The sequence below is a fragment of the Pan paniscus genome, chromosome 7 (genome assembly GCF_029289425.2).
Source record: "Pan paniscus chromosome 7, NHGRI_mPanPan1-v2.0_pri, whole genome shotgun sequence".
Lineage (NCBI taxonomy): Eukaryota > Metazoa > Chordata > Mammalia > Primates > Hominidae > Pan > Pan paniscus.
In genome coordinates this window covers 44,434,768-44,450,097 of record NC_073256.2, presented here as the reverse complement: position 1 = coordinate 44,450,097, position 15,330 = coordinate 44,434,768, and the positions used below count along the sequence as shown (strand labels likewise).

Sequence of the window (15,330 nt, the reverse complement as noted above, 5' to 3'; positions counted from 1 at the left end):
CCCCACTGTAACCCTTTTTGGAAGGAAGGTTCTCAACTCTGTACATTTTTCTTTGCAGTCATAAAATATTAATGTTAGAAAGAACCCTACAGATCCCATTCAACTCCTTTGTTAAGAGAGAATGAATGTGAGGTAACTTGGTCCTGTAGTCAGTTGGTAGCCACAGGTCAAGGCTAACCCTTGGGGCATTTCCAACGGATCTGTAGAGTAAAGGAATGCTCTTGTACATTCTTCTGCCCCACTGACCTAGGGACCGGATTGCCATCTGAAGGTTTGAGTTGCCATGTTGACTCCTCTTTCTGATCCTCTTCATCCGTAACATGAGGATAAACCTGTGATTGTTAGTGTTCGCTCTTAAGGAATGGGATCAGAAGCTTTGTCGTGTGTAGCATGCACCGTGGTTATGATATTCACGTCGTCAACATTGTTTGGAGAAAGTGGAAATAGATTTCATCCTGATAATCTGCACATTTGGTCTGAATCTCATAATTTATTTGGGTTTCCCGTTTCTTAGTGGAGAGTGCTGACATTTTCCAGGCAGCTCTGGCTTCAGGAGGGATCTAGACCCAGGGGATTTGGAGAGAATTTGTTCCCTGTAAGTTACCCCGTGGCTAAATGGATGGTATGATTAGTGAAGGTTTTGTATCAAGACCCTGAGCATGGTGGATGGAGAGGGTGGAGGGCGGAGAACCAGAAGACACCAGTTAAAATAAGAGGAAAAAAAAATGGAGATGTCAGTAAACCCCAGAATTTCTTTTAATTAATTTTTAGATCCATATATTAAAAAATCCAGGCCATAATTTCTGGTGCAAGCCATTTAGAAGTAGCAATACCTTCTTTTAGAAGATATTATGTAATGCAAGAGAACTTTCTGCCTCTTTCTGTCTTCTCTCACTCACCTCCCTCTTCCTCCTCCCACTTAACCTCCCCTTCTCCTTCGTGAACCCAGTGCTAAGTCCTCAGAGTGCACGGGGCTGTGTAGGTTACAAATTCAGCCCCCCAGACAAGCAAAGAGTCAAACTAGGTGTTTTCCATCCAAATCACTGTTAAGGGTCCTAATTTAAAATGAATAAAGCCTTTCAGCAGGCTCCATGGTTCCCTAAATCAATTTGATTTTATGTAAACATTTATCTCTTTTGCACTTTTCCACCTACCACACCATTCATATAATAATGCCTTCATGAACATTAATGTTTTCACCAGATACATTTTGGAGCGGGGAGTGGGGGTAGTCTAACACACACAGAACACATTACAAGGAGCCCAGTTGTGGCAAAACTTTCCAGAAATCAAGGACTAAATGAGAAAAAGCCCTCCATTTGGGTTTAGCAGGGGAAAAATGTAAGTCGTAAATTGCCGCTGGGAGTGGTTGAGGGCCAGTGTGGGGTGCAGCGGGGGCTATTGTTCAGAAACACACACGAGTGGGAAAAGGCAATATTTGCGTGCATTGTGAGTGTCCGTGGCTGACTCTGCTACGAGTGTACAAACGGAGGGGATGTTTACCCTTCAAGAAATAAAATGTTTGAATTCTGATCAATCTTTACTTACATAAAAGCAATTCTCCTTTCTAACGCACTCTGATGACCCGGGCAGAGATGACACTGCTGTTCAGAAAGCAGCGGCAGGTTGTGAATTTGAACACTGAGGTCGGACAGCCACGCACAACATTTTCTCTGCCTTATCCTTCCGCAGGTCTCTTCCATAAAGACCCCAACACCTCCGGGGCACAGGAAGCAAAGCCCAACCTCCCACCCACCCTATAAAAGATTGAAAGAGAGAAGTGAAAAGCAGATGTAATAAAATCATGAAAAAAATATTTAGCTGTTGCTTTCAAATTCACACTCAACCTTATTCATGGAAGCATGTGGCCAAATATTTCTAGCAAACAGAGTAAAAGAGCCTCAAACACAGAAAATACTCTGAAGAGCCAATTCCCCTTCTCTCCTCCTTTATCATTTACTGTTTATCTCCTCATCAGTTTTTAAAGTGATAAATACATTTAATTGGAGAGCTATCTAATTCTTTTGTGTGATTGTTAAACAAAAAATAAAAATCAGAACGTCGCAATGAGAACATTTCACCAACCATTGCTTTAGAATAGAATTTTTGGAAGCATTGTTGATTTCTACTTATTTTTGTTTGTAAATCCTGAGGAAAATGTATATCTTTTCCTTTAAAGTTCTAATTCAAGACATGGATGTGAGAGTTCTGGAGGGACTTTGGGACTGCGGTAAAATTTCGTTGTCATAGTAACAGAAAGGGAAATAGGCCTAGCTCACCTGGGACTTTAACACTGCAAAAGCTGGATTTTTTTTTTTTTTTTAAGGGAAAGGACTCTGCAAGTGAAATAAATGAAAAACTTACTGTATTTTGAAACAAATTTTCAAATATTAACTAGGTGAATTGCTGGAAAGGCCACTTCTGCCATTTTTCTTGGTTAACGTAGTTGCCTGATGAAAGATGCCCAATTTTAAAATTGCACAGATAGGCCATTTAAGAGAGAATATTGGCTTCAAGAAATATATATGACAAATGCTAACCTCAGACCATGATTCTGTGCTTTCATGTTTCTCTGAATAATCTATACATGAACTGAGAGGACATTCACACTTCTTATTAATCATAAAAACTCTGGCATATACCTGCACAGATGGACTTTGTCTTTGGAGGATAACATACCATTTTCTGATTTTGTAAACATTAGTTGAATATATCAGGCCACCTTCACGTATGAGCATGAAGGTGTCTGGGGCCAGTGGAGAGCCACACAGACGAGACGCCCTGGGATTCTGGGGCCAGGTCCTGCCATTTTTAACCCTGGAGCAAGACTTTCTGTACAGCAGGGGTCACTGCTGCATTTGAAGCCTTTTTAAAAAAAATTTCCAGAACGAGTGCTCTACAAACTCCGGGGGCCAGTGTACAAACCAAAGCCCACCTTGTGAACCACTTAACAATCCCCCACAGTGATGGGGAAGCGGGTGCTGGGCTTGAGATTGAAAACATCCAAATTTGCAAATTGCAGAGGGTCAGCAGTGTTCCTTCACAGGCAGGGCAGGTTGAAATTCCCCAGATCTGAAATAGAATCGCTTTCAAATCAAATCTAATGGAATGCAGCTATATTCTCCCTTAAAAAATGTTTACTGAAAAATGTAACACATCGCTTTCTCTTCACAGATTCTTTTTAAAATTTTTCCTCAAGTGCAATCAGAATTGTTTGAAAACAGCAGGAAACCCAAGGGACATGAGACGGTTTCAGGTAAGGGGCCCTGCAGATCTTTCCTGTTAAATAAGTCATCCTGTTTTCTCTCTCCTTCTCACTCTTTTTATTTTCTTTTTCTTTAAAAATTACTATTCGCTGCTACTCCTAACAATAAAAAAGATAATGGTAAACGATGACCCTCAGCCACTAGCATTGAGAGTTTCTTCATCTTGTAGTGTTTAAGCTTTCTGCCCCCATTGCCAAAGCCCTACGGGGAGAGGCACCAACCGGTGCTGGAGATTTGATTTTCAGCCCTCGGGCTGCCTACTGCACACACAGCTGCCCACAGCAGGAACCATGTTCTTGATATTCAGCCACCTCGGGATTTTTCAGAGCAGCTTCTCTGTATTTTCTGCAAGCAACAGCTCCTGTCTTCCCTTTTCCACCGATTAACTATTCAGTGGTCGCTCTCTGAGCCTTCTGGAAGGCAGCAGCCCAAGCAGCGTGGTCACTTTAAGATCGCAGCGTGACAACAAGACCCACGGGACGGTGACCCAGCTGCCTGGCAGTTAAATCTGCCACCGGTTTCATCACCCTTGCCACTGATGTACTGAGGAGACGAGCTAATAAAAACAGAGCGAGGCAAAGTGTATCAGGCTGGAGACGAAAGCAAGAGCAGCTCCTCTCGGCCCCCTTCCTTGAGCTTTGAAGCACCCATATTTAATTCACCAAATGGCTTTCCTGCCACTCACACCCCGTTCTAGATGTGGCACCTCCTTTTCCATAGAAAAATTAAAAACATGTTAAACGATAGTATGCAAGCTTGAGGCTTCAAAAAGTAAATCCTTGCAGCCATGAGAGAGATGGGGAACCTTAGCCTCATGTTTCGCCTGAGACAAGCGAGGTTCTGGAAGGTTAAATAACTTGCCCCTAATCACAGTAAGTACGTGGTAAAGCCCGGAGCCAGGAGCCGGGAGGATTTGTTTGATCAAACTCTTTCCAGCACACTGTGGGCATGCGACACGTTGCAGCTGCTAGGTTTATCTTTTGCTGTTGTCTTCTTGAAATTCTGAATAATTTTTTTTTTTTTTTTTTTTTGAGGCAGGGTCTCACTCTGTCACCTAGGCTGGAGAGCAGTGGTGTGATCTTGGCTCACTGCAAACTCCGCCTCCTGGGCTCAAGGGATTCTCATGCCTCACCCTCCTGAGTAGCTAGGACTACAGGTGTGCACCATCATGCCCTGCTAATTTTTGTATTTTTTGGTAGAGATGTGGTTTTGCCATGTTGCCCAGGTTGGTCTCAAACCCCTGACCTCAGGTGATCCGCCCACCTAGGGCTCTCAAAGTGCTGGGGTTACAGGTGTGAGCTACCACATCCGACCCTGAATAATTTTTGAACAAGGAATGTGACATTCATTTTTTATTGAACCCTGCAAATTATGTAGCTGGTCCTGCTGGAGAGCTTCTGTGGTTAGGCCACAATCAGACAGATGTTTAGGAGCAGAGCCATTCAAGAGTTAACAGGAAGATGGCCATACACAAGGCTACTAGAGTTACTTTGAAAAAAAAACTAGTAGTAGTATTTTTTAACCCCATCATGGCTATCAATCTTGCTGTGACAGGAACATTTTTCATTACAATACTTAACACTATTACCAGCCTCCCTTTAAAAAGTTGGAGACTTCTTCTCTCTTGGGCAGGCTGTTTCCCTGCCTTTGTTTGTTTGTTTATTTGTTTGTTTTGAGATGGAGTCTCGCTCTGTCACCCAGGCTGGAGTGCAATGGTATGATCTTGGCTCACTGCAACCTCCTCCTCCTGGGTTCAAGCAATTATCCTGCCTCACCCTCCTGAGTAGCTGGGACTACAGGCACATGCCACCACGCCCGGCTAATTTTTGTATTTTTAGTAGAGATGAGGTTTTGACATGTTGGCCAGGCTGGTCTGAAACTCCAGACCTCAAGTGATCCACCTGCCTCAGCCTTCTAAAGTGCTGGGATTACAGGTGTGAGCCACCGCTTCTGGGCCTACTTTCTTGTATGAAGAAAAACAGAAATAAAACCAGCCTTCTTGGGGGATCAAACAGGAACTTCGTGCATGGTGGAAGTTCACTGTGCTCAATATTCCAAATAAAAATGTAAATAATTTCAGTCCAAAGGAGAGTAAAATTCAAAAGTATTCCAAAGTGCCTCCGTGACCAAAGCTTAGCTTTATTTCTAGAAGATACAGAGGCAGAGAAAAGAGAGTTGGCAGTTTGGATTTTTATTCCATCCTACTTTCTACCAGCACTTTCAAAGAGTTTTAAATTTGAGAATTTGAGGATACTCTTGTAAATGTGAAGAGGCTTCCATTGTAGGAGAATGCCTTGTCATTTTCTTTCTCCCAAAGTTTAGGAATATATTCACAAAGCAAATGCATGCTAATATTTCCTCTACTTCTTTAGTTATTTACTTAAATGGGGTTTTCATGGTGCCTGAGTTTTTCATTGGCATAGAATAAATATTGTTGATCTAAAATGATATAGAATTCTCATCCTATGTGAAAGTATTTGACTTTTGCAAAGACAAGGGCAAAAAGAATTGTTTAGACTTTGTGGATTCTCTGATTGTCTTATTTCAAGGGTAGAGCTAAAGTCAACTGGCAATTTGTTTCCATTTTTTACTGAGATAAAATTCATATAACGTACAATTCACCATTTTAACCATTTAAAAGTGCAGAGTCCAGTGGTTTTTAGTACATTCAAAGTGTTGTACAACCAGCACCATTATCTAATTCCAGAACTTTTCTATTACCCCAAGAAGAAATCTCATGTCTCCCAGTTCCTGTTTTTCCCCATTCACTGGCAACCACTAATCTACTTTCTGTCTCTATAGGTTTGTCTATTCTGGGAATTTAACATAAATAGAATCATACAATATGTGGCTTTTGTGTCTGTTTTTTTCTGTTAGCATAATGTTTTTAAAGTTCATCTATGTGATAGCATGTATCAATACTTCATTCCTTTTTACAGCTGACTATTCCATTGTATGGATATATCACATTTTAAAATTCATTAGTCAGTTAGTGGACGTTTGGATTGTCTCACTTTTTGGCTATTACAAACAATGACACTGTTAATATTTGTGCACAGTTTCACTGTGTGACATATGTTTTTAATTCTCTTGGGTATACAACTAAGAACAGAATTTCTGGGTCATATGGTAATTGTTTCTTTAAGTTTTTGAGGAACTGCCAAACTGTTTTCCATAGTGGTTGCACCATTTTACATTTCCACTGGTAATCTGTGAAGGTGTCAATTCCTCGCCAACACTTGGGATTTTCTGTTTTAAAAAAATTCTAGTCATCCTATAGGTGTGAAGAGGTATCTCATTGTGGTTTTGATTTGCATTTCCTTAATGATTAGTGATTTTGAGCATCTTTTCATGTGCTTATTGCTCATTTGTATATCTTCTTTGAGGAAGTGTCTATTTAAATCCTTTGCCCATTTTTTAGTTGCATTATTTGTCATTTTATTGTTGAGCTGTAAGAGTTCTTTATATATTCAGGATACTGGCTCCTTCTCAAACATGTGATTTGAAAATGTTTTCTCCTATTCCATGAGTTGTCATTCACTTTCTTGATAGTGTCCTTTGGTGCACAAAAGAATTGGCAATTTTTATACTGTACTTAGATTCTACTAAGAATATAACCTTCAATGAAAGCTCTCTCATAGAGAAGGTTATTATGAAGACAGGCTTAGCAATATGCTATCATAGTCAAGTAAGAAACTTAGTTCAGGTTCCAAATATGAAACAAAACCAGACAGAGTGCATACTCATGGTGGTAGGACAGTCATCTGAATGGATGGTGACTTTCAGAAATTCCTAGAGTATGTATCTCACTCAGAAGGACAAAGACAATCATTTAGAGCCATATACACAATTCCTGCAATTCTCTACTTTTGTGATATGATCAAACATAAATTTAATATGAAGGATTCTTTCGTGAGGATTTGATCTGAATGGAATAGAAATATGAAAAATTTCTAACCAAATCCTGAACTCTATAAAACTCTCCCCCCTCCTTCCCTTACCCCCAAACACTGGTGGAACCTGGATTCTTTTTACAAAAATCATCCAATCAGACCAAAATTGTTACATCAAGGTTATTTTCAAGCTCGAACCAATCCTCTCTTTAATTTCATTCAAGTCCTAAGTATTATAGGACATAAAAAATACTGAAACACAAAGGATTTTAACCCTTTTAACCCTTTTTAACCTTTTTTTTTTTTTTTTTTTTTTTTTGGCCCAGACCCCTTTAAGAATCTGGTAAAAGCTATAGTCTGTATCCCATTGAAATACTACGTTTAAAGTTTTAATTAAAATTTCAGGGGTCTCCAGACCACTTGAAATATCTCAAGCTTCCATGGACCTCTAGTCTAAAGAAATGGAATTCATTTAAAGCCCAATAGGCATCCTTCATGTAAGGTAACCTTTAACAGTGGGGATCTGTCCACTTAGGACTTTTCCTGGTGATCTCTCATCCACTCTCTTGGCTTCAAATGCTCTCTGTTCCTGGATGATTTCTGTATCCATATTCTCAGACTTCTCTAGAGCTGCAGGCATATAATGCTAGCTTCCTTCTGGGCATCTTCCCTGGATGACTAATGAGCACGTGTTCAAAACAGAACTCACTGCTTGTTCCCTGATTCATTCCCTCCTCTTTCATTGTCAAAGTGTCGCTGCCTCCTCCTAAGTATCTATTAAATCCACCTCTCTCCTCAAAAGCTGCCACAGCCCCTGTCTTTTTTTTTTTCTTTCTGTTTTTGTTTGTTTGATTGTTTGTTTGTTTTTGAGACGGAGTCTTGCTCTGTCGCCCAGGCTGGAGTGCAGTGGCGCAATCTCGGCTCACTGCAAACTCCGCCTCCCGGATTCACGCCATTCTCCTGCCTCAGCCTCCCAAGTAGCTGGGATTACAGGCATTTGCCACCACGCCTGGCTATTTTTTTTTTGTATTTTTAGTAGAAACGGGGTTTCACCGTGTTAGCCAGGATGGTCTCGATCTCCTGACCTCCTGATCCACCCGCCTGGGCCTCCCAAAGTGCTGTGATTACAGGCGTGAGCCACCGCGCCCGGCTGTAGCCCCTGTCTTTATTCCTCCCCTGTCTAACCCGTCCTCAGCATGAATGCCGGAGTTACCTCTTAAAATATGTCAGGATGCTAGGCACAGTGGCTCATGCCTGTAATCCCAGCTCTTAGGAAGGCAGAGGCAGGAGGACAACTTGAGCCCAGGAGTTTGAGACCTGCTTGGGGAATGTAGTGAGACCTTGTTCTCCACAAAAAGAAAAAAAAAAAAAAAAAAAAAAAACCAGACAAACAAAATGTCATGAGGATGCCCCATTTACCCTGATGTGATTACTGTGCATTGTATGCCTGTGTCAGAATATCTCATGAACCCCATAAATATATATGTCTGCTACGTATCCATAAAAATTAAATACATACACCTACTAAAATGGATATCAACTGTCCATGGACACAAAGCCTGGATTTAAAAAGGCATGGCTGAGAAGGCCACTCAGCCTCTGCCTACCAGGAAAACCTGCCATGCCTGTCCCAGAAGTTCTCATCTGCCTGCTGCTCACCACACACCCATCTCTGATTTCTGTTCCATCTAGGAAGCTTTCCATATATTCACCCCTCTGCCTGGGAACCCTTCACCCCTCTCCAACTTGTGACTCCTTTTCATGCTTTAAGGCTACAGCTGAATGTCACCACCTTAGTGATGCATTTTCTGACTCTTTCAAATGGAGCTGTTGGTTCCTGGGTCTGTGCTGACACACAGACCTCTGCAGGCCTCTACCCTGCCAGTTATCACTTCATCTTGCAGTTGTTGTTTGTCTCTCCAATAGACTGTGTGCTGCTTGAAGGCAATCGATATGTTTTATTTATTTTTGTATGTATTGCCAATGTCTAGCATAATGGCAGGCATTCTGTAGATTATTATTAAATAAATAGATTAATTATTAAAATAATTGATTAAAATAATAGATTATTATTAAATAAATTTTTAAGAGAGCAAAAGAAAAAAGGAAAAAAGAGAAAAGAAACTTAAGATTTCCAGGGCTCCTCAAAGTATCTAAATCCATGGGTCATGCATGCGGAAAATCACTTCTGCCCTCCTTGAAATGGAACAATTAGGTGAAACACCCAGATTAACAGCTCAATGAAGGAAAAGAAAAGAAACGTATGTCTAGTTTAAGCTGACAGGCCTGTTAAGACATAATGAATCCCATTCTTTATTTCTTTCTGCTTGTGTGGGTGGAGTGAAGGCAGCTGTAAAATCCAAAAGAAAATCAAGCTAGGAAGAGGAAGTCAGGCACACAGTCATTTCCCACATTCACATTCTAAAAATCACTAGGAATTGACAATAATTTAGAGCTTATTGTTGCTAATTCACTGTCATAGATAGGATGGCTGGGTCTGTTCCAAGTCATAGTGAAAACATAGAGGTACTCATTCATTTATTCATGCACCCAGCCAATATTACTGATGAAATTCTGTGTGCCAGGCACTATCCTAGGTGCTGGAGTTACAGCAGAGAGCAAATCATAAAATTCCTGCCCTCGAGGGGCTTGCATCCTAGTGGAAGGATATAAAAAATAAATGAGTGGTTTGCATAGCTCAAGTCTGCTTCTCTGTGACATTCAGGTGACTTTCCTGGAAGCAGTGGGCTTCCGTACAGTGCCAGCTGTGTTTGTGGTGCTTGCTGGAACTCAGCGGCTTGGTCAAGTGTAGATGTTTGTGGAGCTAAATGATACTCACCATTATAGTAACAGTAAGTGTGGATGCTCTTATGAATAGTTTTCTGAGATTTCCACAGCATCACCTATTATAGGACACAAATGTCAGCAGATCTACTTGAGACTGGGAAGCTTAGAGGCCTGAATGCCAAGTTTTTACCCTCTGCCTCAAAAGGACTTCATTTTAAAAATACATGATCATTGGGGTGTTCTCTATCCTGTGGGCAGCACCAGCGTGTATATTAGGTCGTTTCAGATGTAGTAGCATTCTGGAATTGAGATCCTTGACACAATCCAACCTCAAAAATCATTAACTTTTTTTTTTTTTTGAGACAAGATGTCACTCTTTTGCTCAAGCTGGAGTGCAGTGGTACAATCTTGGCTCACTGCAACCTCTGCCTCTCCAGCTCAAGCCATCTCCCCACCTCAGCCCCTTAAGTAGCTAGGACTACAGGTGTATGCCATCAGGCCTGGCTAATGTTTGTATTTTTTATTGAGACGGGGTTTTGCCACATTGCCCAGGCTGGTCTTGAACTCCTGAGATCAAGTGATTCACCCACCCGTCTCGACCTCTCAAAATGCTGAGATTGCAAATGTGAGCCACCACACCCAGCCTAAATTTTTTTTATTGATATATAATGTTTGCAATCTTTATGGGGTTCATGCGATATTTTGTTGCATGCATTGAATGTGTAATAATCAAGTCAGAGTAGTTAGGGTATCCATAGTCATCCGTCATCATGAGAATTGATCATTTCTCTACGTTGGGAATATTGCAAGTTCTCTCTTTTAGCTAGTTTGAAATGTACAATACATGGTTGTTAACTGTAGTCACCCCACTCTATCAAATATTAGACGTTACACCTTCTAACTGTATGTTTGTACCCATTAACCAACCTCTCTTCATCCTGCCTAATCATTTTTTTTTTTTTTAGTTTTCTCACTTTTTTTTATTTTTTATTTTATTATTATTATAAGTTTTAGGGTACATGTGCACAATGTGCAGGTTAGTTTTTAATGAACTTCACTCTAATCGACAGCTTACTTGTAATTAAGATAAAGATGCTTCCCTCAATTTGCTGAACTTTCATGAGAGACCCTTGGGTGTCTCAAATTTACCCCCTAAATTACTCCTTTTTTAGATTAGGTCCACCAGAATAATCATTTTTAATTTACAGAGTCATGCTAGGGAGAGGACTGAGATATATGTGCAGGTCGTGTCATCCTTGGCCTCAAGAGATATGTCAGTAGATATGGAAAGACAGATATATTTCTTTTTCTTTCTTTTTTTTACAGACAGGGTCTCACTCTGTCACTGAGGCTGGAGTGCAGTGGTGCAATATTGGTTCACTACAGCCTTGGTCTTTTGGGTGTAAGTGATCCTCCTGCTTCAATCTCCCAAGTAGCTGGGACTACAGGTGCATGCAACACAAAAAACCGGCTAATTTTTGTGTTTTTTGTAGAGACAGGGTTTTGCTATGTTGCCCAGGCTGGTCTCGAACCCCTGGGCTCAAGTGATTCACTCGCCTTGGCTTCCCAAATTATTGGGATTACAGGTGTGAGCCACCACACCTGGCCAGACAGACACATTTCTAATGAAAGAAAAATCATTCCAGGAGTCAGACTGGGGAAGCCTTCAGTGCTGAGTTGGTTCCAGGTTGCATGCAAGCCCAGGATGGGCCTGCTGGAAGGGCATCTTGATGGGGATTTGAAGGGTTCGAGGGAAGGGGTTGGAGCTTTTTGAAAACACACCTGGCGCATCTGCCAGGCCTGTGAGAAAGCAAGAAGCGCCCGGTGTGGGAGAGAAGGGAACCAAGGGCAGAAAGATCTGCCGGATGGGAATGGAGAAAGGAAGTGAGGCCCCGTTGGGACTGACTGGCATCCACAGGGTGGTTGGATCATGTGAGAGGCCTCGTGCCTGTTGCTGCAACATGCTGGATGCGACAACTGCAGAAGAACGATGGGGCAAATGAATGGCTCTGACAAAGACACCTCGTACACACAGCTGGGCACGAGCCATTAGTCGGGTTTACTAAACGACGCGAGAGCAAAGGGCACGGCTACTCATGTCTTGGAAAAGAGCCAAGCTCCATCCAGCAACCCCTTATGATTTTTAAACCCCCAGCTCTTATATAAAACTTTTTAATGGCACCACCGTCTATTTTCCTTAAATAAAAAATGTTGAATGTTTCTCTCACACCCGTTGGAGAGGGAAGCGAGAGTTTAAATTAACTCCAAATGGTAAAAATTTAATACAGCTCCAGCTGCCTGCAGGTTTCTTCAGTTCACATCTTTCAGTGTGAGAGCTGCTCCAGCTGCTCTGTGATCTCATCTACCATTTGAAATCCTGAGCGCTACTGAGCAGCAGTTTTAAAGCACATAATAGAAATCACTTGACTTATGGCCTCTCTGATCAGCAGGTGAGTCCATTATCTGATGATAAAACAAACCAGATAGTCCGAGTTAAGAAATCATAATTATCTATTTGGAGTCAGAAAAAAAAAACAAAAACTGTGGAGGGTCGGAGGATCTTTCTCTTAGTCCAATGATGTAAGCTTGGGGAAGGCTCTCTGGAGTGACTTCAAGCTTTTCTCTGCTGTTAGAACCTTCTGCTGCCTCCACCCCTAAATTTTGGTGTCTTGAATGGGGACAAGAATCAGGATGACAGAAATCTTGACTGACTCACCCAGGAAATGAGTTTTGAGCTCTTTGTAAAAGTATAAGGTGAGAAATGAAAACCAGTAGTTGCCTGGGAAACTTTTGGGAGAGGATATGTCAGACTGCAGTTAGCTGGAAACACAATCTAAATGCTCAAATATTTTAAGGGACTCTAATTTGGACACAAACCTGCCGCTGAACCCATTCCAGGACTATCGAATGCAGAACTTCCTGGAAAGCAAAGTGTTCTTAGTCCTGCAATAAGAGTGCATAGTTCCTCAGCTGCTTCCAGGGCCTGTGTGCTCCTGATTTTTGATAGGCCACAGGTGATTCAGGTTGTCCCTGGGGCTAGAGCTTCCTAGACAAGAATGCCCAAGCCAAACAAAGAACTGCATCAAATATGTTATGGCTCCCCTGTGGCTCTCAAAACTTTTGCTAGTAAAATATTGCCCTTGACCGTAACCATCCCACTTGGCACAAATTTTAGTTGGGAAAAGTAATGGGTTCAATGGAATAAAATGAGGTAGGGTGGGAGTAGCAAGTATCTTTGGCCTTTAAGATGAAGAGACATTCAGTATTGCAAAGCAGATGAATGATCTTCACACTCCTCAATGACATGAAAAGCTGGTTTTTTTTTTTAATTGCCACTGGATTTCTCAATTGGGTTTTTAAAGTAAGCTCTAAAAGGTGTTTACTCTAAAGCCAAATTAGCCAAAATACACCAACAGAGAGCTCTTGGGCATACTACTCCCTTTATGCCAATTAGAATTCTTCTTAGGTGCCAGAATAATCATCTCAGTAATCTCAAGTTGTGTAACTCCCCCAGTTCTTCAAGGTCTGTTCTTAAATCTCACTTTCTTGATGAAAATGGCTGTGATAGCCTTCAATTTATGCTGATTCTTCCCAGCGTTGGGCCCCTAGAGTACACAGTGGCCACAGTTTAATCCTCAATGACAGATTACCGTGCAATAATATTTTCTGATTATGTCTAGTGTTTGCTATGCTTTGCCCACTGTAGGGTGAGCTCCTTGAGGCTGCGACAATGTTTCCTATAAACTTCCATTGCATGTAGCAGAGCGCCTAGGAGTCTCAATAAATACCCAGTGACTGATGGAAACACAGTGCTGTCTGGTTCCTTAAGAAAGTATCTTCTCTAGTTAAAATGAAAAAAATAAAATCAAACTATCATTTGACCCAGCAATCCCATTGCTGGGTATATACTCAAAGGAAAGGAAATTGTTCTACCCAAAAGACATGCACATTTGTATGTTCATTGCTGCATTATTCACAATAACAAAGACATGGAATCAACCTAGATGCTCATCAATGGTGGATCAGATAAAATGTGGTACATAGACACCATGGAATACTTCACAACCACAAAAAAGAATGAAATCATGTCCTTTACAGCACCATGGACACAGCTGGAGGCCATGATCCTAAACAAATAAATGTAGGAACAGAAAACCAAATACTGCATGTTCTCACTTGTAAGTGGATGCTAAGCATTGGTTACCAATGGACATAAAGATGGGGGTAATAGACACTAGGGATTACTAGCAGGGAAAGAAAGGGAAGGAGGAGAGGGCTGAAAAACTACCTATTAGGAATTATGCTCACTACCTGGGTGACAGGATCATTCATATCTCAAACTGCAGTGTCACACAACATACTCATGTAATAAACCTGCATGTATACTCCTTGAATCTAAAATAAAAGTTGAAATTACACAAGAAAAAAAAGTAAAATAGTTAAAAGAAATTATTTTTTAAACTGAGTAAATTGACCAGTGTTGGTTTAGTTTATATTCTTGTCATCAAGTATATCAGTTTAAACTTGACAGAATTAAAAATATGTATTTTTTTTTTAAAAAAAGAAAAGAGCACGTCTTCTCAGGAGTAATGCCATTGATGCCCAGTCCCCTCTCTCTACTGGAGCAACCCAGAACCTCCCACATCTGTCTCTATGGCAGTCAACTCTGTGTTCTCCTGTCTGGGACTTGATCCTTCACTGAACAGAAAATTTAGCCTTCGGGAATATGAAACAGCCATTGCTGAGAATTCTGGGAATTCCTTTTAAAGAAAATGACAAAATCCATGCTTGTGGGGTAGGTGTTTAAAGGTAATTTTGGAGACTCTGGAGTCCCATAACAAAGAAGAATCTGGGCCTTAAATCTGGCTTGAAAATATGTGTGCCAGGAATAAAGTGGTAGGGCAGAACAAACTGCAGTAGCCCATTTGTTAGTTGTTAGCCTGGATTGAATTAATGGAGGCTTAGACAAAACTGTGTCATTAGATTCAGCTTGTCCATGATGAGAATTCGGGATTGTGTAAAAACCCAACATGTATTTCTCCTTGCAATATGGAACTGCAGCTTGGTCCCAAGCTCGCCATAGCCAGAAGTCTGTCTTGATTTTCTCTGTCCCTTTAATGGTTTCTCTGTCCCTTTCCTCCTTCCACAGGTGGAAAATAAAATCCCACATAACAGTTATGCTTTGGGAAAGCTGAAATAACATATATGGCAACCGAACAGTTATAAGGGAAAAGCACATCATGAATTTAATTCCATTTCCAGATGTAAAATGTCATAAAGAATTTTTTTTTTCCACTCTTGGCAAAATAACAGGAATTTTCGAGACCATTTTATTTAGCCGAGTGTATGCACATTCATAAGTAGGGTATCAGAGTCTTCAATGT

At 41.0% G+C, this 15,330-nt stretch overlaps 1 protein-coding gene across 2 annotated transcripts in view; it reads left to right on the top strand.

The window, feature by feature from the left end:
• Positions 1-15,330, top strand: part of EBF2 (EBF transcription factor 2) — a 205,175-nt gene that overhangs the window by 135,066 nt on the left and 54,779 nt on the right. For both annotated transcript variants that reach the window (XM_008977203.5, XM_034965861.3), the window contains exon 7: positions 3,175-3,256. In XM_008977203.5, the coding sequence (XP_008975451.2) occupies positions 3,175-3,256 (82 nt within the window). The remainder of the gene's footprint in view (positions 1-3,174; positions 3,257-15,330) is intronic.